At 50.0% G+C, this 23,830-nt stretch overlaps 7 protein-coding genes across 7 annotated transcripts; 1 reads left to right on the top strand and 6 right to left on the bottom strand.

Annotated features, from left to right (window-relative positions):
- Positions 1-199: 199 nt before the first annotated feature.
- On the bottom strand, positions 200-1,916 carry LOC112342307. The gene is made up of 5 exons (XM_024663917.1): positions 1,046-1,916; positions 828-986; positions 610-777; positions 464-556; positions 200-410 (listed from the first exon to the last, which is right to left on the bottom strand). The coding sequence occupies exons 1-5, from the start codon at positions 1,515-1,517 to the stop codon at positions 394-396; spliced, it is 909 nt and encodes a 302-aa protein (XP_024519685.1). The 5' UTR covers positions 1,518-1,916; the 3' UTR covers positions 200-393.
- Positions 1,917-4,391: 2,475 nt separating this feature from the next.
- Positions 4,392-5,105, bottom strand: LOC112342318 (pentatricopeptide repeat-containing protein At4g02750-like). The gene has a single exon (XM_024663968.1). The coding sequence runs from the start codon at positions 5,103-5,105 to the stop codon at positions 4,392-4,394; it is 714 nt and encodes a 237-aa protein (XP_024519736.1).
- LOC112342317 (pentatricopeptide repeat-containing protein At2g35030, mitochondrial-like) lies at positions 5,102-6,364 on the bottom strand. The gene has a single exon (XM_024663967.1). It carries the CDS (start codon positions 6,362-6,364, stop codon positions 5,102-5,104), a length of 1,263 nt encoding a protein of 420 aa, XP_024519735.1.
- Positions 6,365-7,686: 1,322 nt separating this feature from the next.
- Positions 7,687-9,492, bottom strand: LOC9647992 (lipoyl synthase, chloroplastic). Its single transcript, XM_024663916.1, has 7 exons — positions 8,997-9,492; positions 8,744-8,919; positions 8,581-8,671; positions 8,361-8,518; positions 8,113-8,284; positions 7,932-8,045; positions 7,687-7,869 (listed from the first exon to the last, which is right to left on the bottom strand). Exons 1-7 carry the CDS (start codon positions 9,279-9,281, stop codon positions 7,792-7,794), a joined length of 1,074 nt encoding a protein of 357 aa, XP_024519684.1. The 5' UTR covers positions 9,282-9,492; the 3' UTR covers positions 7,687-7,791.
- Positions 9,493-9,541: 49 nt separating this feature from the next.
- LOC112342306 lies at positions 9,542-12,590 on the bottom strand. Its single transcript, XM_024663915.1, has 2 exons — positions 9,889-12,590; positions 9,542-9,828 (listed from the first exon to the last, which is right to left on the bottom strand). Exons 1-2 carry the CDS (start codon positions 11,971-11,973, stop codon positions 9,604-9,606), a joined length of 2,310 nt encoding a protein of 769 aa, XP_024519683.1. The 5' UTR covers positions 11,974-12,590; the 3' UTR covers positions 9,542-9,603.
- Positions 12,591-16,611: 4,021 nt separating this feature from the next.
- Positions 16,612-17,590, top strand: LOC9647654. The gene is made up of 2 exons (XM_002990171.2): positions 16,612-17,046; positions 17,109-17,590. Exons 1-2 carry the CDS (start codon positions 16,724-16,726, stop codon positions 17,473-17,475), a joined length of 690 nt encoding a protein of 229 aa, XP_002990217.1. The 5' UTR covers positions 16,612-16,723; the 3' UTR covers positions 17,476-17,590.
- LOC9647990 (bifunctional nuclease 1) lies at positions 17,537-19,525 on the bottom strand. The gene is made up of 10 exons (XM_024663978.1): positions 19,333-19,525; positions 18,937-19,278; positions 18,698-18,868; positions 18,579-18,628; positions 18,471-18,527; positions 18,344-18,409; positions 18,199-18,276; positions 18,033-18,139; positions 17,829-17,976; positions 17,537-17,767 (listed from the first exon to the last, which is right to left on the bottom strand). Exons 2-10 carry the CDS (start codon positions 19,232-19,234, stop codon positions 17,762-17,764), a joined length of 981 nt encoding a protein of 326 aa, XP_024519746.1. The 5' UTR covers positions 19,235-19,278; positions 19,333-19,525; the 3' UTR covers positions 17,537-17,761.
- Between the last annotated feature and the right edge of the window lie 4,305 nt (positions 19,526-23,830).

Raw genomic sequence — 23,830 nt, 5'->3', positions numbered from 1 at the left:
GATAAAAGGTGAAATCCCCGTGCGTTACACTAATTTCTAATACACAGGATAGGTTCTTGTGTTCTCCTTCGCAACTTTACATTTTCTGCAATCGGAAAGCCTGCTTCTGGAGTAGAGCAGCAATCTGACAGCGGATTTGACATTGTGACTGATCACAAACTCCTTAGACGCATAGCCGCAGAGCTGAGAAGCCGCCATAGCCATGCCCAGGGCTTTTTGTTCGTGTGTTCAGAGTTCAATGGTTACAGTCAGATCAACGGTCAGATCTACAATAAGGACATATCCACGCGTTGTCGTCGTCAACGCCCTCAGAGAAGTTGACACAGTCCTTGTGGTGAAATACTGCAACTTCACAATCTCGGTGTGAGCAGACAACCACAGCACCTTCATCCACTAGATATCTTCATTTGCTGCAGATTGCATTTTTAACAATCAAAACATTAAAACCGCACGAAACACATACCACGAGATGGCGGTGCCTCTACCAAATTCAGTGAAACAATTTGTTGCTGTAGCTCGAAAAGGCTGAGCTCAAAATGAAAATCTTGATCAAGCCCTGCAATGTCAAGAAAAAAAAATTCAAATAAAAGCCACAACATAGAAATATACCTGTCGGAAATCCTCGCATAATTTTGTGCAAAGGAATTCTTTGCACAAAATCTTCTTTGTTTTCTTCATTGCATACCCCAGGACTGAAGTTCACGTCGCGGAAACGACCGGTGCCATCTTGATGATCGAGTATGAAAAGAAGAAACCGCTGGCTAAGCACCCCATTACCTGATCAAGTAACTCGTAAGAAAAAGAAAAAGAAGAAAAGTTGCCTTAACCAGCTCGCTTGATCTCCACTTTGATGCCCAATGTGATGGCCACGCCGTTGCGTGACCACCACCGCATCTCTTCCTTGAGCCGCGGGATCGATTCATTTCTATACGACAGCTCAAGGACAAAGCTCGGAAGAGCATTTGGCGTTTGCGATGGCACCCATGCTGTAAAACATCGCAAACTGTTATACACAAGCCACATATCCAAGAGAGTACAAACATACCGACGTCAGGCTCCTTATTGATAACGTACTTGTCGACTTTGAGTGGTATTCTCGTAGATCCAATTCCAAGCAAAACATCTCGGCTTTTGAAGCTACCCCGATTGCCTTGCTCATACCATGCTGATACCATCTGCTCCTTCATCTCATGTACGCAGAGGGCAACAACCTCATGAACGCGTGAGGGATCGCCGTAAAGCCAAACGGACCCAAAATCCTTCCCCGCCTCCTTTACAAAGGAGAGTTTCCACCCGCTTTCGATTTCCAAGCTCCAGAGCTCAAACACACTCTCATACACTCTGGAAGCCACAAGATAAGGGCCTCGACATCGTCCTTTTGCAGCATCCTCTTCTAGCTCAGCTATTGCCTTATCTAAACCTATGTGCAGATCCACAGGCCTGCACACGGTACTGGTAACATCCTCACACCGATAGAGACCACCCTCAATGACATCGCTGACACCACAACACGCCATTACCTGATAATACTACCCTTAGTCTGTCCTGTGTATTTAGGGTAAACCGGTAAACCTTAAAAGCACAACGGTGGTGGGCCATGGCAGGGGCGCGACTGAGCACCGTCCGTCGACCGTTGACGAAGGTAGGACGATAAGACCGTTGACTACCGTTGACCGCTGAACAGGCCGTTGAGGCAATCCCTTACTGCCGAAGATCCTCTATCGAAACTACAACTCCTACAGCTAAATACTCTGCCGTGTTCCCAAGAAATGCTCGCCGCAAACAGCCGCAAACAGCCGCCCCCTCAGAGAACTCCCCGGTTGAATGCCGTGACCAGAGAAATCGACCCACAAGGTGAAAACACGAACCCAAATGAAGCACAAACCGACCCAAGTGAAGAAAAGAGCTGAAAACGAGAAAACAGAGGAAAAACGACGGAACTGCCGAAAAAAGAAAAACAGAGGAACCCACAACCGGAAAAGGAAAATAACGAAAATAAAGGCACTGGAAGCCTAGCTCAGAATCCGAGGCTCCGAAAAAAAAAAAAACAACGTTCAATCAGTTGCTCCTGCAATTTCAGCCCTCCTTATCGCCTCCTTGTCCTGAAATTCTTGACAGCCAGCCGAGATTTCTACAAGAGAAACGTAAGAAAGTCGTTTGGTCCGCCAGCCAGCCGTCGATGACAACACCAGTTGCAAAAATTTCAGAGAGCTTCCAACTGTGGGGTATAGGTGAAGGTTTCGCACTGTACTTGAAAATGATCATGATCGTACCTTCACAAGAGCAACAAACAACTAACATATATCTTAATTTAAAAGAGAACAAAACTGGACGAGTGAAGTATATATCCTACCTTCGTTCAATATCGCAATGATTAGAACCATGAAAGGTGAAAAAATCGAATTTCCATATCAAAGCCAGCAGCATAAGACCGAGTTTCAGAAAAACGCAAAGGTAAACACAAGAACCTGTTCCATAAATGAAAAATACTCACTGGTGGTGTTGGATACTGCATATATATATGTATAGGAGAAAAAACGAGTCAAAGATATTACGATTACAAAACAGTTAAGATCATCATTAACCAACGTGGGTCCGTATTATTTTTATGTTAAGTCATCAGTTTTTTCGAGCACATTTGAATGGCACTCAAATTGTACTAAGCTCAGAATTAGTGAGAGAGAGGCCAGTTGCCATTTAAGTTTCCAACCATTGGAAAATCTTTATTTGCAACTGGCAAATTTGTTATTTTGGTTGTCTGTATACATAATTTACCATGCAATTTAAGCAACTGGCAAGTAGCATGCTCAGTTGTTTCTATTTGATGTTGCAGCAACGGTGGATTTTGTGAAGAGTGGTCGCCGTTTGCAATCGCTAGACGACGCTCCGAGTAAAAGAGCCTATGCTTCAAGAACCTGATGATGGAGAAAGCTTCAGTGGTTTAAAGCTGTCCAACTCTTCGAATCAAACAGCGTTTATGTGATCGATGATGAAATTCTGCTCAACTGAACTCCAGAGCTGCTGAGATATCTTCCATCTCAGTTGCACAATTCGCTTCCAAATTGATAAACAGCTTCAAGATGTATGTCAAGCAATACGTTGTTTCATCATTTATCAGTAGAACAATTAGACACAACTCCTACCATTTATTGAGTTCTCATACAACAACACAGTTCACGGTTCCATGCAACAAACATTTTTCTTCTTTCTCCAATACTACCATCCACGATGGACGTTTCATGGATCCGTTTCTCTACTGGCCAATTTCTCTACCACAAACCGGTCAACTTAACTCCAACACATTCATCATGATCTCCAAGAATATTTCCTCGAGGCTCAGAAACGTCACAAACTCCATGGCTCCTAAGTTAAAGGTTGGTGATTAAGTTTGGTTATTGCGGTGCAACATTCAAACTACTCGTCCATCTGGTAAATTCGACTATCAATGCCTCGGTTCCTTCCAAATCTCTGCTCGCATTCATGAAGTTGCATATCAACTGGATCTTCCTCCGAGTATGTGCCTCCATCCTGTCTTTCATGTTTCCCTGCTCGAACCATACGTCACCAAAATGATATTCCAAGTCTCGTCATCCCACCAGCTCCCGAAGTCCAAATCGATTGTCACCCCAGTATGAAGTTGCTGAGATCCTCGATTCTAAGATCCTTCGACATCGGATGTACTACCTCATCGACTGGGTTGGCTACTCTCCAAGAGATTGGACATGGGAACCCTCGGAAAGTTTAGTAGATTCTTCAGGTGAATTTTCTGACTTCCACGGCCGTGAACAAAGTCATGGGAACGTTGCAGGGTCACGAAATCCCAAAGGGCCAGGCCAAGATCGAGCAGTTCATGGATTCCTCCCACGCAAAGATCACCAAGCTCGTCAAGGTACCGACACTCTCATTCTTGTCAATTCATCCTTGTTCTCTTTTTGTGCAGGGATACTTGGACAAGTATGTGTCGTGATGTTTTGACAATGGTTGGAAGCCGGAAGATTGATTTCTCAATGTAAGTCTATAAGTATCAATAGCTAACGCGCACTGGTTGCAGGGTCACGAAATCCCAAAGGACCAGGCCAAGATCGAGCAGTTCATGGATTCCTCCCACGCAAAGATCACCAAGCTCGTCAAGGTACCGACACTCTCATTCTTTTCAATTCACCCTTGTTCTCTTCTTGTGCAGGGATACTTGGACAAGTATGTGTGGTGATGTTTTGACAACGGTTGGAAGCCTGAAGATTGATTTCTCAACAGATTGTATTATGTAAGTCTATAAGTATCAATAGCTAACATTTAAGGTACGCGCACTCTTCTGTGTTCTTCAATTTCTCTATGGTATTTCTTTCGATCCAACAAAAAAAATCGGTTTTTGATGAGCCAGCTCTAGGTGGTCACTCCAGCAAGATATTGGCCATGAGGATATAAGGTCCGGGGTTCTCGGGGTGTGCCTCAAACGCGCTCCACGCCGCTCGGAGACCACACTGGATATCACTGTGGATCCGAGCGCCGCCAAGCAGCGCTCCCCAGGTGGTATCATCGGGAAGATATGGCATGCTCTGGATAAGCTCCTCGGCCTGTGGGAGCTGCCCGGCTCGAGCCAGCAAATCCACCATGGAGCAGTAGATCTCAAAGTGTGGAGCTACGCATCGATCTTCCAGCATGTACAAGAAGCACTGGCGGCCTTCTTCGACGAGCCCGACGTGCCGGCAAGCGCTCAGGATGTTCACGCAGGTGGCCTCGTCGGGTGGAATTCCCAGGAGCTCCATCGGTTTGAGCAGCTCCAGCGCTACCTTGCCATGCCCGTTTCGAGCATACGCGGTCGCCATCTCGGCCCAGGGCTTGACGTCCGGGTGTGGGATCCTTGCGAGAAGATCCCGGGCTTCGCCCAAATGCCCGCTCTGGGCAAATGCTGCCACCACCGCGGTCCAGGTGATCCAATTGCGCTCCGGCATGGATTGGAATGCGTGCTTCGCTTGGGCGACGAGGCCGCTCTGGGCGAATCCGGCTGCGATGCTCGTCCAGGAGATTACATTCCTCTGGGATATCCGATCGAAGGCGGTGCTTGCCTCGTCCATCAGCCCCGCCTGGGCGAAGCTCGAGATCATCGCGTTCCAGGAGACTGGGGCATGGAATCGAAGACGGCCTTGGCCGCGACGGCGTCTCCGACGAGCCCGTGCACGGTGATCATGGCGTTCCAGGAGATCACATCGAGCTGTGGCGCGCGAGAGATCGCGGCGATGGCGTCGTCGACCTGGCGAGATTGGGCGTAGGCGGCGATGAGCGCGTTCCAGGAGACGATGTTGCGAGAGGGCATCGAGTGGAAGAAGGATTGGGCGTCGTCGACGCGACCGCTCTGGGAGAAGACTGTGATCATCGCGTTCCAGGCGATGGAATCCCATTTGGGCATAAGAGAGAACATCTCGACCGCTGGATTCAAATCTCCCGCCGTCGCCAGGCCTTCGATCATGGCCGTCCAGGACACCACGCTCCTTTCCGCCGCGGAATCGAACATCGCCATCGCATCGTCCACGTGCCCCTCTTCCGCGAAACCACGAATCATGGCCGTCCACGACACCACATCGTGCTGGGGCATTCTCAAGAACACGCTGCGCGCCCTAGCCACATCCCCGCTCTCGGCATTCGCGACGACGATCACAGTCCAGGGGATCACATCGCGCTCGGGCATTCCATCGAAGATCCTCTTGGCCTCGCGATTCTCCCCGCGCTCGACGTGTGCTGTGATCATCGCATTCCAGGAGACGACGTCGTGCTGCGGCATCCGCCAGAACATCGCGCGCGCGTCGTCAAGATTTCCTCTCCTGGCGTAGCCAGCGACCATCGCGTTCCAGATCACGATGTTTTGCTGGGGAATCGAGTCGAATATCGCCCTGGCATCGTGGATCCGGCCGTGGCGAGTGTAGAGCGTGATCATCGTGGTTCCAAGGTACACATCCCACTGCGGCATGCTCTTCTTGATCTTCTTGGCCTCCGCCACATCCCCTCTCCGAGCATAGGCAGCCGCCAAGGAATTCCAGGTGACCGCATTGCGCTCGGCCATGGCATCGAAGATCCGCCGCGCCTCCTCGACCTCTCCATTCTCGACATAGGCCTGGATCATCAGATTCCCGGAGAAGGAATTGGGGCAAGGGATGGAGTCGTGCACGGATCGCGCGTCGCGGGGGCTGCGGCACTTGCCATACATCTCCACGAGCAGGTTGGCGAGGTACAAGCTCTGGGCATGGATGCTGCTGCCGCGGATTCGAGCATGCAATCGCCGCCCCCCACACAGGTCGCGGTTCCTCCCGCATTCGCGGACGAGCTCGCCGAGATTCTTCTCCTCGACTCCAGCAGCATCGTCTCTCATCGGCAGATGCCCGGCTATGGCATCGCATTCTCGGCGCTAGAGGAAAGACAGTTAAATACATTCATCGACTCAGGCTAGCTAGAACAAGGGAGACCTGTGAGGAGTTCCTTTGCGGTGGCTTCTGGGCGATCGTGAGGAGACGAGCACTAGGCTTTTACAAGGCGTGGTTGTGGGTGTGGCGGCCATCTCCGACGAGAGCACGGAGTTTGGAGAGGGTGGAACTAGAGTCACTGGTGGGGGATGTTGGTGGCGAGTAGTAGTACTAGCAGCAGTGGTGGTGGCGGTGGTGGTGCTGGGTTCTCGATCTCTCACAACTATCTGGAGCTTGGTCTTCTTGAAGCCCAGTATCCGAGGAGGAAGAACTTCTTCGCCAATGCTTTGCTGCCGCCTCTTGAGTAGATTGACGGTGGTGGTGGTGGTGGTGGCGGCATTCTCATTCTGGTGGTGGTGGTGGTGGTGATGGTCGCTCGTCGCCATGGATGACGATGGAGCTGGATTGAGTTCTTCGCGGTCTTCCAGCGATCCAGTGGGGGATGACTTACCTGGAGAAGGCCCCGCGACGATGGCCGTGTCGTCATAGCTCGCCACCACGCATGCAAGCTTACAAGAAATGGAGCAAAACCGGAGGGGATCCGAGATGCTTCTCCCGCACGTCTCGCAGCAGCGAAGCGATCCTTTGGCGAGCCTCGACTGCGGCCGGCTGAGGAGGAAGGCGATCTTGGCACCATTGATGGTGTAAGGCTGAATGCCCGTGGTGTCGAGCAGCTTGTGGAGGTCGTTGATACGCACAGCGTCCATGTGAGAAGCTCGCCTCACCTGGAGCGTGGTGTGCGAGAGATGATCCCGCAAGCCCGAGTGACAGAGCGGCCCCTCGCAGCAGTCGACACAGAAGTGGTTTCTCTCATTCTTGCTCGAGACATGGCTGCGGCAATGAGCGAAGTAGTTGCCTGCCAGGAACGCCTCCAACCAGCCCGGGACCGCCATTACGCTGCATTCTCAGCGATGCATGCTCGCTTCACGACCAAGTGATGAGGCTCGAACATGGCAATGCGCGAGCCGACCATGCAGCGTAATGGGATTTGGAGCAAGAACACCGACACGATCCAGCAATGGGCGTATCAAAAGGGAAAGAGGACGAGCGAAGCAGCAAGAGTAAAGGAGAAGGCGACGACGGCGCTGGAGAGGAAGCAGGAGACGCGAATAGAAGGACGAAAGGCCGGTCCGCCATGGGCGATTTGTGTGGAGCCTGGAAATAGAAGGCGAGGTGACGAATCTCTCCATGGCCGATTACCAGGTACTGCATGCTCTTTGAACAACACGTCTTTAACTTCCGGGAAACATGCAGCTTTTATTCTTCGCGTAGATTCTCCACCACTGTGAGACAAAAGGAGTTTTTGGAACAAAAAATTGGCCGCTAAGTCTACAGCCTACTTCTTTGATCCTTCACGAGAGCTGCGAATCATGCTCTCCACGAAGAACTCTCCGGCTCGGTACGACGATCGGACCTGCAAATGGTAAGAACATTTTCTTAAAGTTTGCAATTATGTGGGAGAGGAAGAGTACTAACCAGTGGACCACTTGCGACGTATCGAAACCCGACGACTGACTCCCCGTATTCTTTCCAGAAGTCGAACTTCTCCGGAGTTATGTACTCTTTCACCGTGAGGTGCACAGGAGTTGGCTGTCGGGAAGATCGTTCGTAAGCTAAGGTAAACAAGCATACTCGTCACTTCATTGCTATCACTTACTTGTAAGTACTGGCCAAAGGTAACGATGTCAACTCCCGCAGCTTTGAGATCGTCCAGAGCTTGTTTGATCTCGTCATCCTTCTCGCCAAGCCCTAGCATGATCGACGACTTTGTAATGAGGCCATCTTTCGATGCCTTGGCGAGTTTCAACACTCCCAAGCTCTGCTCATACCTGCATCAACAATGCCCGCGCTCATGGATCCAGTAAGAAAGAACGGAAAAAAGGTATGGAGTTTTCGTTTTCTTACCCGGCTCTTGGATCACGAACTATTCTTTGCAGCCGCTTCACAGTCTCGATGTTGTGAGCGAAAACGTCCAGACCGCAAGTAGCCACCGTTGTCACGGCCTCCGGATCGCCTCGAAAATCCGAAACCAAGCATTCTACCAGAATCTCGGGCTTAAGTTCCTGGAAGAACAAAACAAGAGGTCTTGTCTTTCTCCAAGCAAAAACAAACTTTCTTTTGATACCTTGAGCGTTCTTACAGTCCGAGCAAAATGGCCGCTGCCGCCGTCGGGCATATCATCGCGATCAACGCTGGTGAGAACAATATATCCTACACTGGGAAAGCAAAGAAAAGAGTTTTCCATCACCAAGAACGACAGGAGAAAAACTGCTCGATCGATCTCTTACCCCCAACTGGCGATAGCCTTGGCAGTGTTCTCGGGCTCCAATGGATCCGGAGGAGCTGGATTTCTGCTCGTCGCAACCGCGCAAAATCTACATCCTCTCGTACAAGTGTCTCCCAGCAGCATGATCGTGGCAGTCCCAATTCCATGCGCGCCATCGCCACTCCCACCATTCCAGCACTGCCAAGAACAAAGATCCAACCAAATCCAATCGATGAGAAGAAAATGCCCGGACTGGGCAGCTGCTGGCAGCCCACCTCGCCAATGTTTGGGCAGCGCGCCTCCTCGCAGACCGTGTGGAGCTTGAGCGCGCCTAGCGATTCCTTGAGCTCCGAGTAGCGATCGCCCTGCGCCGCGCGCTGCCGGAGCCACTCCGGCTTCTTCACGGACAAATCTCTGCCGGTGTGCGGCCCTAGGCTCGCGGATCTGGAACGCTCTCTCACACTCACCGTCGCAGAGGAGGATTCCTCTTGGGTAGCGCAGGATCGAGCAATTGGGCGCGATCTCGCCGGAGCTATGGAGCTCCACAGCGCTGCCGCCATGCCTCTCCTTGCTCAACAAGGGTTCCTGCCGGCGATGATCGCGAAGCCAGAGCCTTCCATTGATTCCAAGCTTAGAAGGTAGCTAAAAAATTTCTACGGTAGAAAAGCTTTCTCTTCGAATCGATCATTGGAGTGCGCGTCGGTGGCATGCGAGGGGAAGAAGAAAGTCCTCTCGCTCCCACCAACGCAGTTGACCAAAACAACGACCAAAGTTTTGACTACCGTTGACCCTTAGAGCCCTAATAGTCTAGAGAATATCCTTAGGACATGCTAAGATATGCCTTAAAGTTTGACTATCGTTGACAGATCCTAGCATTTGTTTTCACAGTTCCTCGAGAGGAGGGCATCGAGAGAGCATCGAAATGTTTGACCCCGCCGACCAGAGGTCCTGGCCAGTGTTGACCCGGCTCGCGTGGATAATCGCCACCGCTGTAGCGAACGCTTGCAGCGCCGACAATGGCTCCTTGAATTTGACCGAGAAGAGACCGTTGCTCAATCCCACCAGCTCGAAGCAATCTCGATCGATTTGCCCCCGCCCACCTTGGATCTAAGTTGGATCAACAAGAACTTTGTCAAGAACAAACCAAAACCCGTGAAAAACTCTCACCTGGAGGGAGATGTCTAGTTTGCTGGATAGCGGGCTTCTAGCGTCCGGGTTTCTTCCAAGAGTGTGAAGCGCGCATCCCAGATCCCAGCCTCCACAATCGCATTTTCCCCTCCTCCACCGCTGGATCAAAGAACTCGGACCACCGGCACCACCACTACTGCTGCTATCACGGTCACCACCATCGCTGTTTGGACGATCAGGGAGCCCATGCTCGCCAACGGGAAGAACGGCCGTCACGCTCATGGCCGCGAATCCATGATCTGGAAGAGACTCCACGCTGGGATTCCTGGAATGCGAGGAGCTCTTGAGGTGATGGTGATTAGTCGCTAGGCCTGGAAGAGTGACGACGATGGCTGCGAGCTCTTGCAATGGATTCATCCTCTTCTTGGCGGCTCGAGATCTCTCATCGGCCTCCATTTGCTTCCAGACCTCGCGAAGAATGTCCAGCTCTTGGTCGTCATCGTCGGCGATCTTCCCCCTGGTCGGGCTGGAGTTGTGTGACAAGCTCTTCTTCTTCGTGATCCTGGTAGAGCTCTTGGATGGATTGGACGAGGAGCTCGCCGAGGAGAGGCTGCTGCTCTGCCACGATGAGAAGCTGAGACGATGATCAATGGACTGGTCACCTTGGCGCTGCTCCAGCGCCAACGATCTCTCGCAAACATCGCTTAGAACAAACTGGAGCTCCGCGATCGATGAAGGGCTCCTTCGCAATCTCATGTTTGCCACCAGCTCCGAGGACTCTTGCGGCCTGGAATCTCCAGCGCTGGGCGACGCCCATGCCGGCCTCCACGAAGATCGTGCCTTCGCCCTAGAGGAGCTACGCTTCCACGAGAAGAAAGAACACACCTCTTCCTCTTGACCTTGTGGCTGCTCGTCCTCTTTCTCTCCTCGATCGTGCTGCTCCCGAGGCCTGGGCACTCGCGCGACGAGGCGCTCCTCGGATCCATCCACGAGATACGTGTAGCTATGGTGGTCGTGCCGGATCGCGCAATGCAGGTGTGCCGAGGAAGAACTGTTGCCGCTGTTGCTGCCAGCGCTACTGCTGCCGCCGCTGCTACTCCTCTTCCGGATCAGCGCTCTAGGCAGCGCGTCCAAGAGAGCCTTGAGAAGATCGCCACCGCCACCATCGCTCCTCTCCTTCCTAGGGCTTGGGGAGAAGAAGCGCGACGAGGGTCGTGGCTGCTGCTCGCTAGGGCTGGATGTGAAGAGCAATCTCCTGGCGACGTGGCGGCGACGCTCACTATCCTCCTCGTGGATCATCGTCTTCTTCTTCTTCTCCGTGAGAGATCGCATCAATGCCCAGGCCGGGTATCTGTCCGCCATAGCCTGGACCGGCGGCAATGGCGATGCTGGCCATGGCGGCCGATTGTCCTCTTCCTTGTCGCCATCGTCTACCTCCGGAAGAACGAGCTGGCCGCGCACAAGCGTGTAATCCAGGAACCCACCTTGTTCTTCCACTTCTTCGCGTTCTTGAGCACGATTGGAGGAGGTGGCTGTGCCGCCATCGCTGGTGGAGGAGAAGGACGAGGATTTCTTGGACGAGAAGATGGATGAGGCCGCCTCCTGATCGCTGCTGCTGGATGGGCTTTGCTTCTTCTCGCCACGATCATCATCGTCCTTGCAGTCGCCATGACGAAGAAGAAGATCTTCTTCCAAATCGCTAGCGCTGCTGGACGCGATGATGGGCTCCTCGGGCATAGCATCCAGGTAGACTCCTAGTCGCATCTGGAGGGCGTGCTTGCTCTCGCCGCTCCACAGGCTGCGGCGGACGGAGCTACACGGCTGCGGTGGCGGCGTTGGGCGTTCCAAGAGCGAGAGCGATCGCCGCAGCTTCACTCTCTCCCTGCTCCTGGGATCCTGGCTTTGCCGCCTCGATGGTGATGACGATGATCTCGGGAACTCTACGTCCCAGACGCGAGTGCTCGACACCGGCTGGATCAACTGGCGCTGCCGCAAAGGACTGAGCCACGGAGACGATGGTTTGGACGACGATTTCCTGGTCGACCACGGCTTGATGGTCCTGCTACTGTCACTGCCAAGATGAAAGCTACCACGCAAGCAGTCTTCGTCGGCCATAGCTGCCATGATGCTATAGCTCTCAGAACAAGCTCACCTTTCTTTCTGGCCGAGCCACACAAAACCACCTCAAGACTTCGCTCTCAAAGTAAGTTGATTTTGGCAGATTGGCAGCAGCAGCCATCCTGAGAGGATGATCACGGAAATCGTTTCGAGTACAGTGATCACGATCCGTGGAAGCCGACAGCGAGCAAAGCTACAAAACCTGGTGGGGAAAACCTGTGAATGTCGTGAGCATCTGCTGCTTGCGTGTGACCCCCGCATTCGCGATCGGGAAAAGGGAGAGGTGACACCCAAGTAGAATCAAAGAGAAAGAGTTCCGTCCGTCCTCCTCCGGCCAGACAATACAACAGTCTTTGCTGAGCGACGCAGCGCTCGTCCTTTTGTCGGGCTCCAGTGGCCCGTCCCGAGAAGACCAAATTCGACTTCAGCTCATGCAAAATGTCAAGAAATGTTAGTATCAAAACACCGCCACCTTTCCATCTCAAATGCGCCGTCACTTTTCTCAAGTTATAACAAAAATACTGGGCACCGTATGTTTGTGAAAGAAAAGTTGCTGTGTGTAAGTGTCTGGCCATGGCAGCCACAGAATCCGACCATGCAGGCTTGGTGAATCAGCGTAAGGGTAAAGATCGTCACTATGCTTAAGATATAAAACACACATTGACTGATATTGAATTATTGGAAGTACAACTCAAAGGAAAGTCCAGCCAGATTCAAAGCACTGAAGGTGAAACGAAACTCCCCTCTTCTTGTCCAGGGTGGGTGCCAAAGCAGATCTGTAAAACCTCAAGCTTTGGATCGATCAACTCGAGGGAATTTGTAGCAAGCTCCACTAAAGATTTCTGCTCCTAGCTTTCTCTCAGTTACTAGAAAGTTTTCTGGAGAGATCAGGGATTCATGCAGTTGTGCTCCTTCTGTTTCCCACTGCTGCCCTTCCAGTGTACCAGCATCATTGTCAAGGGACGCTAGAGTATTAGGAAAATCTTCAGCCATTTCAGTAGGATTGTCAGGAAGAATCAAAAAAGAAGGAAGAACACCACCGGTAACAAAGGAAAGAAAAACAGCACATAAGAACTAAAAAGCACATGGTCCTTTGCTTTTAAACTTGGCAGTATTTTCGGCGCATTAGAGATGGAGAGGTGGCGGTGATTTGAGAAGATGCTAACATTTCTTGACAGATGAAAAAGAGCTTGAGCTAAAGTGGTTAAGAGAACACTTCTAGGGACGGGCCACTGGAGCAGAGACCAATGCTCGTGGTCAATGTCTATGGTCAATGGTCAATGAATTAGATTTGATGGACGCGGGCGATCCTCTGCAAGATTGAAATCGAAACCGCATCCTGGACATCAATGAGATCTCATGAAAGCGATTGCTGTTCGGGGTCACAAAAACATAGTATCAAATCAGGGCGAAACATAGTCCATCTCAAATGCCACTTCCCCCAAGTTATAACATAAATACTGGGCACGGTATGTGTGTGAAACAAAAGTTGCTGCTGTAAGTGTCTGGTCATGCCAGTCACAGCACAGTCGCAATCCGACCATGTAGGCGTATTTCTACCCTAAACCTGTTTCGTCCAGATTCGCGAGCATTAGGAAAATATTTCACTAGGACTAGCAACGGAAAGAAACAACTGCTCTCCCTTCCTTTCATCCCTAACCCTCTGGGTGACTGCAGCGATCGAGCCTGAGCAATTGGCAGTAGTTTTTAAACGTAGAACTTAATCAAAGACGAATGCATCAGTGAGGCACCTCACAATATTTTGTGGCTTCTCCTGGATCTTACCCTTGAGCTCTTCAATATATATGACTTCGATATTGTGGAGGACATCAAACAAGTTGAAATAAAGGAGAATATAGCCCTGAGGAGAAGGTTGAGACCCAATCCAGGTGAGAAACTGTTATCATCTTGTTACTCGTTTACATATGTGCTCACTGGATTGGGAGTGGGTGCCACCATTCGACTGTGACGGACAGCCAAGTCATTGTGGGTGGTGCTTTTGTTGTTGCGCTCGTTGCGTCTGACAGGGCGATGGTATGACTCTGATTTAGCACTCACTAATGTGGTGACGGAACGCATCCGGCCTAAGGAGCTCTTGTTAGAATTGCCTCCTTCCCTGGAGGCACGGGGTATTTCGAGGGCTGCCCAACAAAACTACGACGTTGTAGGCACGGCAGAGGAACTTTCAGAGTTGGACCCAGCAGTGGAAGATTCCACTGTGCTTGTTTGTGAAAATGTGTGTCCCAAGGGTGAAAGAATGAAGAGCAGTTGGAGCTTCCGGTGAATATATCGTGAGATCTCATTGACAGCTTCAAGGCCCAGATGATGGGTTTTTGTTGATAGAACTTTTCCATAAAAAAAGAGACCTCTAGTTCAATGACCATTAACCATAGACACTGTTATACTTGCACGAGCATTGACTCAAATCTGACAAACGGAAAAGTCCCGGGCCATTGATAGGCATTCAAAGTGAAATGACATTCACGTAATTGCCCCACGCCTCGATCAAAGTTCTTCAGCTAGATCTCACAATTTAGAACCGGCCTGATGGAGACGACGAATTCACAGGTCATGGAAAGATGTGTGTGTGTGTATGTGTGTGTGTGAGAGAGAGAGAGAGAGAGAGAGATATGTTGCAGCTACCTAAACGCAAAACTCTTAACATTGGCCTGACCCACATTCAAACATTGACTGTAGCTCTAACGGTGCTGCAAAAGCGAAGAGAAGGTTTTAGATCGAGCACAAGGGCTGCGGGGAGCGCCAATTCAAGTAAGTCCCAGCTCGATTTCTTCCTCTCGATCTCTAGATCTAGCTGCCGCTAGCTGCCGCTAGCTGCAGATCCGCTCTCGCCTGCCTGCGTGCAAATTTGTACTTTTGTTAAATGATCTATGTTCTTAGGTGGTTCCTAGTAATCGATATGAACTGCATCATAACAGAAATTAAGTCCCGCATTGAAAGTGAACCGAAACTTCCCACGGTCAGGAAGTTCGTCCAGGCGTCTCATAACCGCGGAGAGGATCCTGTCAAGCTGTGGACGCGATCGGGATCAGAAAGTGTGTCGTGGGCCTCTTTTTCGCCGAAGATGATCTACGCGACGTCTGCCGTGTGTGACTGGCACCAAGCTTGTCCCTGCCAAGGCAGTCTTGTATCCACTGATCTATAAAAACCTCATGGATGTTTTCTCTCAGTCACTCGAAGGTTGTCAGGTAGGCAATTTCTAGCCAGATTTCCTGTGATCTTGGAGAGATCAAGAATGGTTCATGTGGTTGTGATCTTGGGCATGCTCCTCCTGTTTCTCCATGCTGCTGCTGCTGCCAGGCCCTTCCAATCGACTAGCACCATGAAGACAATGGATTCAAAACCAGCACCGGTTTCAAGCAAAGTGTTAACGTTTGAAGCATTAAAAAAATCTCCAGCCATTTCAGGAGGATCGCCCGGAAGAATCCATAATAAGGGAAAAGAGGGAAGAGCGTAGCAAAGGAAAGAAAACCGGCACACAACAAAATCTGGTCTCAAGGCCATGATAAACCGCTATTCTCACTCTCAAATGTAATATAAGTTGCAAACAATGACTGGCTAATGTACAATTGCCAAAAGCAAGGTTTTCTTGTTTGGTGACAATGAACAGCAATTTCTTTGGTAAGATCTCATTGGCAGCTTCAATGCCCTCGAAGAAACTACAGAGAAATCAGCAGAATTTTGTGATGGTTCTTTGTTGATACGAACAACCGCGTAGAACTTCACCAATCAAAGACCGATAATTCATTGACCATTGACTATAGGCATCTAACTGTGCGTCAGTCAAACAAAAAGTCCCGTGCCATTGACAGGGATTCAAAGTGTAAACTAGTGCTGCCAATCAATACTTCGAGGATCACGTTAAGGTTCCAACATGAGGGGCGGCAGGTAGATTGGTGAAGCCTAGGGCAGTGACAGAAGGCTCAGTGGCAGAAGACCTGGATGAGTTCAACAAACGAATGGCTCAAGAAATCATTTACTATAATCCGTTTTTTTGGTGGGCACTGGGAAACTTTGTAAACAACGAATGGATGAATACATACAAACCCCATGTTTTGATCGAAGTTATCAATCAAGTTCTCACAGTTTAAAGCATACCTCATCCAACCAGAAAGTGGTAGAGAATCTGAAAGGAGAGATCAGGAATGTTTTGTGCGATTCTGTACAGTAAGTTTACTCACTTTCAGCCATTTTCACAACGATCTGTAAAAGGAGGAAAACCAGCACCCCACTACAAAAAGAAACATGTTGGTGTTTTGTTTATTAATAGATTTCTAGCCATATATTATAATACTTTACATGATATTTTTTATATTTAATATTATTTCATTAAATTTTAAAATAAAATATACTTCTGTACTCTAATTATATTGTTATGATTTAATAATCTAATTTCTATTATCTTTGGTTTGTGGTGGCTGGCACGCAAGGAGAATGCTTGGAATTTTCAAGGGACACTGCAAATTAGTAATTGTTTTAAATTTCTTAGGTAGGAGAACTCTAACAAAGGTTTCCGGGCAAAATTTTTGGGCATACAACCCAAGATTGTTGCAGCAGCATCCTGGAACATGCTTGGAGGTCTTGACTGTTGCAGTGCAGGCTTGGACGACGTGATTATTGTAGGGCAGTCATGAACGACTTAGTCTTCGATGTGACTTTCACGGCCTTAAAGCAACGCTAGGGGCAGATCTGGGTCACCCTGTTTTCGCTGTGATCGGGTGTGATTTGTTTCTGGAGGATGGCTCCACCAAGCAAGCAAGACATGCTCCAGACTTTGGACCGGGCGGCATTTGCTGGTAATGTATATGTTATGATGCCTCAGGACAGGAATGATCTAAGGGACAACTTGAGCAAGTACTGGGACCATGTCGCTCAACACGACGGCTTGGTTTCCACCAAGAGCCGCTTAGAGGCCGAGAACGCCAAGCTGAACGCGCGCCTTATCGACTGCATCGAGGGCGGGAAGAAGAAGTGCGATTGCGAGAAGCTCACTGTCGACCTCAACAAGTGCAGGGAGGAGAAGAATCACGCCAAGGAGGATAAGAAGAAAGTCGAAGTCAAGTAAGTGCTGGTGTTTCTCTCCTGGATCCACTTCCTAACTCTCTCTGGGATGACTCCATCAGACTGGAGAAGTGCGAGAAAGGGCGAGAAGGGGACAGAACTAAGCTGAAAGAGTGTCAGAATCGAGTGTGGTGCTTGGAGGAGGAAATCAAGCGCTTAAAGAACCAGCCCCCCAAGGTGATCCGAGTGAAGGAGTACATAACGCGATATGTGCCACAGTACATAACCAAGTATGTACCACAGTACATCAACCGTTACGTAACCCGGTATGTACCACAGTACATCACCCGGTACGTAACTCAGTACGTACCGCAGTATGTAACGCGGTATGTCACACAGTACGTGACCCAGCCCTGCTACAACTATGTCTATCGACCATGCTACAGTGCTTGTGCTTGGGGATGGAATCAATGTCGCAGATGGTGGTGAGAACCCTTTGCTGAAGTTGTGTGAACGTTTGATATGTGGTTTGTTTGATAAAGACCTCTTCTATCTTTTGATCAACTTTTTCATTGTCTTCGAACAGTGAGAAAAATTGAAACAATCGGTGACTATGGTGGGGAGAGGGAGAGCGAGAGCGAGAGAGAAAAGAGAGAAAGGGAGGCTCTCAACTTACCGCTTTCTCCAGTAGTGTTCTATGTACATCTACCTGTGCTTACTTTTGTACAGAGAGTGCTGCTTTTAGTTTTATGTACAATCGTCCACCATGAACGCTTTACGCCTGCCAGACCCAGACCAGTGCATGTCCATCACCAAAACAAAATCGCAAGTCCATCTCGTACCTCTTGCTGGCGCTTCTTGGACGAACGGAACTTGCTGAGCTGGTCTCTCAGGCGCGCTGCATCGTTGTAGCGCTCCTCCACAGCTGCAACCATCATGCTACGGACCAGGACGAACTCTTCCGCCTCTGTACATGTTCCAGATTCCGGCCTAGGGGAGAGAAACTAATCAGCTGCTTTGCTACCGGGAAAACTCGCGAGCGTTACCTGTCCAATGATAGTCCCTTGAAACCTTTTAGTGGCAGCCTCATGGCTTCCTTGACGATGCGAACACCATCGCAATAGGCAAGTTGCTTGTTCACTTGAATCGGAACCTGAGAAGAGAGAAGATATTTTTATTTTCTGTTGCCTGCATTGAAAATTTGATTTTTACCTGGCAACGAACTGCAAGATTTATAGCATCCGAAGGACGCACGTCGAGACTGCAAATCTTCTGAGTTCCATTCTCATCCTGCAAAAAGAAACAAACGAAAAGCAACATCATCATCGATAGATTATACAAGTGACCTTGAAAATACCTTTGCAAGATACAGTCTTGCAAAATAAGCTTCGTGTACCCGTTTTGTGATGCGCACAAGCTTGGGCTGCACCACGTCGCTGTCAATCCAGAACAAGCAGAAAAAACCAGCAGAAACATTCACGTACTTGATATCCCATCAGCTCAATCATATCTTTCATCACATTGTATACTGTTGGTCTGGCCTGTAACAAACACGGTATAGTTTTCCATCAAAAGGAAAATGCGAAACTTACAACTTGAATGTTTCGCACAGCTTCCATGAGCATTGCACAGGGTAACTCCACTGCAAGGAAACCAAGTCGCAAGAAAAAGCGTTAGACAGCTGTTGAAACTCAAAGATGGCGTGACTTACAAACGATTATTGGAAGAAGAAGGTTACTATCGTCGTCCATCTTGAGCACAATTGCCGGCTGTGGTGCGTAGTCTGGTAAGTGACCACCATCAGCATTGTTGTGCTCGCATCTTATGTGACGCCCATCTCGCATTGTGATCATGAAACCGTCAGCTCCACTCTTCACCTCCACTAAAGAAGACACAAGGAAAGAAATCTCCATGAATCGATGTAAGAGAAGCTATTGCAAAACAGCTTACCAGCTTCCAAAACAGTGGAGTTGATATAGTTTTCATCGTCCTGGATAGAATCATCCGCCAAGTTTCCATCGCTGTAGAAGCTGGAGCCGCATTTCACAGGCAGCCTAGCCGGGGAGAGGTGTCGAGACGAGAATCCAGTGCAAGGGCGAGCTCCAAGTAGCTTACTCTTAAGGATCCCAGCTTTCGCGATTCCCAACGCAGTGTTGGAGCAGCCAAGCGCGAGGTCCTGGTTTAGAGCGGCCAAGCCCTGGGCGTTGGAAGCAGCATTGATGACCGGAGCATTCAAGGTCACGGCCATTCTAGATTAGCTTCCAAGATCTTTAGCTTCCAAATTGCGTGGATCTGCCACGGGCACGAGTGAAATTCTAGATTCCAAGCCACGAATCCATGCCATACCTCTCAATCGCGAAGTCGCCCTGCCGGCCGCCAAGGGAATGAGAGGAGAGGCAGCAGTGGCGATGGGAGGCACGGCCGGCGAGGGACGATCCCGTTGGAGGCGAGCAGACTAGTGACCTAGCAAGGCGCGTGCTTATCTTGCACTGCACTCCAAGCCCTCGTCCCGGGGGCTAAAGCACAAAATGGCCGCCTTCACTGTAGAGATAGGAATATGCACTAGGACATTCGGTCAGCTGACTGGAATCTTCGGCAGGGAAACTTATTTGTGAGGACAGGATATTCCTAGAGATATGCTTTAATCTATTGAGAAGAAGTTTGAGGAAACATCTGTTAAAGTATATTAATTTAATTTGCTATGCTAAGACATTGAAAAATATACAGCTAAAATTGCTGTATGAAGTTATTAATTTTTGATAAATGTGGAGTTATTAATAATAGATTTAAAAAAGAAAACATTAAAAATAATTTTTTCTCAATATTTATATTTTAAGAGAATATAAATGTATTACATTGAAGTTTAATTTGAAATTTTTTTGAGAGTATTATTATTAAACTATGAGACACAAATCTCAAGCCCCAAAGTGGAGCTGCTACACAGCAGTGGTTAAAAGTGGAAGTTCAATGAATGTAACACGTTTAGATAAAAAACTCCGACTTGAAAAGTTGAAACTAGAGTGGAATTTCAAGTGTCATGACACATGGAAGTGTCAGAATTGAATCTAAAATGAAGTTTAAAAAGGAGTCTGAAAAGAAGTTCAAAATAAAGTCCAAGATGGAGCCCGAGGTTGAGTCCAAGATGGAAATAGAGATCGGGTCCAAGATTGAGGCCGAGACTAAGACCGAGACTGTGTCCAAGATTGAGGCCAAGACCAAGGCTAAGGCCAAGACTGAGATCATGACTGAGACCGAGACTGAGTCCGAGATTGAGTCCGAGATTGAGTTCGAAATTAAGTCTAAGTCTGAATACTAATACAAGTCAAGGGGTGAAAGCCCAAAGCGATCGTTCCCAGGGAAGTGTGAGGCATAAATCTCTAAGCCCCAAAGTGGAGCCAAAAGGGTGCCACGTGGTAGTGGCCAAAGCAAAAGCCAAACTAGCATAACACATTTGGACTAAAAGCTCCAACTTGAAAAGTTGAGAGTGGCAGTGGAACTCTCAATGAAGTGCTCAAGGAACGAGTATGAAGCAAGTAATAAGTGAGTCTCTAGAAAAGGAACACAAGACGGACCCAAAATGGGGTTTGAGATGGAGTCCGAGATGGAGTTCGAGATAGACCTAAGATGGAGTTTGAGATGAACCTGAGATAGAGTCCAAGATGGACCCAAAATAGAGTCCGAGATGGAGTTCAAGATGGACCTGAGATGGAGTCTGAGATGGAGTTTGAGATGGACTCGAGATGGAGTCTGAGATGGACCCAAGATGGAGTCCGAGATGGACCCGAGATGGAGTTTGAGATGGAGTCTGAGATGGAATCGAGATGGAGTCCGAGATGGAGTCTGATATGAACCGGAGATGGAGTCCGAGATGGACCCGAGATAGAGTCCGAGATGGAATTGAGACCAAGACCGAGACTGAGACCGAGTCCGAGTCCAAGTCCAAATACTAATATAGGCTATTGGGTGAAAGCCAAGCGATCATCCCGCGGGGGGGTGGTGCTGCAGGGGTGTAAGGAACCGACTCCCCGAGATGTCGTAGGCTAAAGGATCCCCAAAAGCTTGACCGAAATGACAAAGAGTTCATCGGATGGGACCAAGTCGAGGATCGAGTCCAAGACCGACTCTAGGACCGAGTTCGAGATAGAGTCCGGAATCGAGTCCGAGACCGACTTGGGGACCGAGTTCGAGTCCGAGTTCGAGACCGAGTTCGAGATGGAGTCCGAGATCCGAAATTGGGTCCGAGACCGAGTCCGAGGTCGAGTCCGAGGTCGGGTCCGAGATCGGGTCCGAGATCGAGTCCGAGACCAAATCCGAAGTCGGATCCGAAATCAGGTCCGAGATCGAGCCAGAGACTAAGTCCAAATACTAATACGGGTCAAGGGGTGAAAGCCCAAAGCATGCGTCTCCCGGGGGGGGGGCTGCAGGGGGTTCCAAAAGTATAGTAGGGATAGTGAGGTCCAGGAACCAGTCTTGAAGGAACTCTCTAGTGGTGCTTCCAAACTGACTTGAGGTTGAGACTGGGGCCGAGGGGCCTTGGGTGGGAGTGAGCATGGGCCTGAGTGGTGCCGGAGGGGCCACCCAGGGAAGTGCTCAAGAGCAGCTCCCACTCCCGAAAGGGAAACCGACTGCGGTGCTCCTAGCTCAAGTGGAGTGGTGCCCCACTTGAGTACCTTGTGGCTCATTGGTCCTCGCCCTTCCTAGGGGCTTGGGCCTTCCCTTCGGGATGGAAGTGGGGGGGTAGAGGTACCCATGCCGGGCCGTTAGGCCATGGTGTTTCGCCCCGACGTCCCGAAGCAAGTGCTGCACCCAAGGCTTGGGATTTAGAGGGTCCTATGATCAAGTCTTGTGGTACCTTGGGGTGTTAGGAATCTGGAGGCTTGGTGTGCTTGGCTGCTTGTGCCTGCGGGGAGTGTAGCCGAACCTTAAGTCCAGTCTAACCCAGGGAGGGGGATTGGGAGAGATTTGGGAATCCGTAGATGGATGGCTAACACTCCGCTGCTTGTGCAGTGAGTAGCTGAAATCAAGTAGGACCAAGTAGGAGCTGGTACCATAGGCGAGAACCTTGGCAAGGGAACTTAGCACAAGCCAAGGCAGAGTTGGTCGGATAGTCGAGGTAAGCTGGCAAATTGGAAAGGAAAAATTTGTGGCTTACAAGGGGGTTCCAAAAGTATAGTAGGGAGAGTGTGGGGGTTGGACCCCAGTGGAGCCAGTTTGGCTAGAAAAGGCCAGCGTGACCTAGGAAGGTTATACCCATGTGTTGGGTGATGATATATTCATTGAGGAGTCTAAGGCTAAAATGAATACGGATTGACAAGTGGGGTAACTTAGTAAAGTGTTCAAAAGCCAGCTCTAGTTCCTCCGGGAGATCAAATGGTCAATGCTCCTAGTCCAAGCGTGGGTGGCACTATTTACTTGGATACTTAGTGTGACTTAACGAAATTTCACTCTAGCCCCATAGCTAGAACACCCAAAGGTGGAAGGTGGGGAGAGTACCCATGTGTAAGGAACCGACTCCCCGAGATGTTGTAGGCTAAAGGATCCCCAAAAGCTTGACCGAAATGACAAAGAGTTCATCGGATGGGACCAAGTCGAGGATCGAGTCCAAGATGGACTCTAGGACCGAGTTCGAGATAGAGTCCGAGGTCGAGTCCGAGGTCGGGTCCAAGATCGGGTCCGAGATCGAGTCCGTGATCGAGTCCGAACCCGAATCCGAAGTCGGATCCGAAATCGGGTCCGAGATCGAGCCAGAGACTAAGTCCAAATACTAATACGGGTCAAGGGGTGAAAGCCCAAAGCGTGCGTCTCCCAGGGGGGGGGGGCTGCAGGGGGTTCCAAAAGTATAGTAGGGATAGTGAGGTCCAGGAACCAGTTTTGAAGGGACTCTCCAGTTGGGCTTCCAAACCGACTTGAGGTTGAGACTGGGACCGAGGGGCCTTGGGTGGGAGTGAGCATGGACTTGGCTGGTGCCGGAGGGGCCATCCAAGGAAGTGCTCAAGAGCAGCTCCCACTCCCGAAAGGGAAACCAATTGCGGTGCTCCCGACTCATGTGGAGTGGTGCCCCACTTGAGTACCATGCGGCTCATTGGTCCTCGCCCTTCCTAGGGGCTTGGGCCTTCCTTCGGGATGGAAGTGGGGGGCGAGAGGTACCCATACCAGGCCGCTAGGCCACGGTGTTTCGCCCCGGCGTCCCGAAGCAAGTGTTGCACTCAAGACTTGGGATTTAGAGGGTCCCATGATCAAGTCTTGTGGTACCAAGGGATGTTAGGAACCTGGAAGCTTGGTGTGCTTGGCTGCTTGTGCTTGCGGGGAGTGTAGCCGAACCTTAAGTCCAGTCTAACCCGGGGAGGGGGATTGAGAGTGATTTGGGAATCCGTGGAAGGATGGCTAACACTCCGTTGCTCGTGCAGTGAGTAGCTGAAACCAAGTAGGGGCTGGTACCATAGGCGAAAACCTTGGCAAGGGAACTTAGCAAAAGCCAAGGCAGTGTTGGATGGATAGACGAGGTAAGCTGGCAAATTGGAAAGGAAAAATTTGTGGCTTACAATTTGGTATCGGAGCCTTTATCTCAGTTCTAGCGAAGGATAGAGGCGGATTGCTGGGAGATGGCAAGGGCAGGGCGTAAGCGAACCCAGGCGGAGACGGAACCTCTGCCGGAGCTGGAGCCTCCGATTGAACAAGAGGCTATGGATGAGGAATCCTTGCATGAGGAGGACTCTAGTGAGGAAACTTCCAAACAGGAGTCCGGTGGCGAGGTTCGGTCATCCAAGGCTCGATTGGACGTGCTAGAAGGACAGTTGGCACAGACCAATGCCCTGCTGGAGACTCTCGTACGCAAGTTAAAGCG

This window comes from Selaginella moellendorffii, unplaced genomic scaffold (assembly GCF_000143415.4).
Source record: "Selaginella moellendorffii unplaced genomic scaffold, v1.0 SELMOscaffold_105, whole genome shotgun sequence".
In the NCBI taxonomy this organism is placed as follows: Eukaryota; Viridiplantae; Streptophyta; class Lycopodiopsida; order Selaginellales; family Selaginellaceae; genus Selaginella; species Selaginella moellendorffii.
The sequence above is the reverse complement of the archived record's forward strand: the minus strand, read 5'-3'. Positions and strand labels throughout refer to the sequence as shown.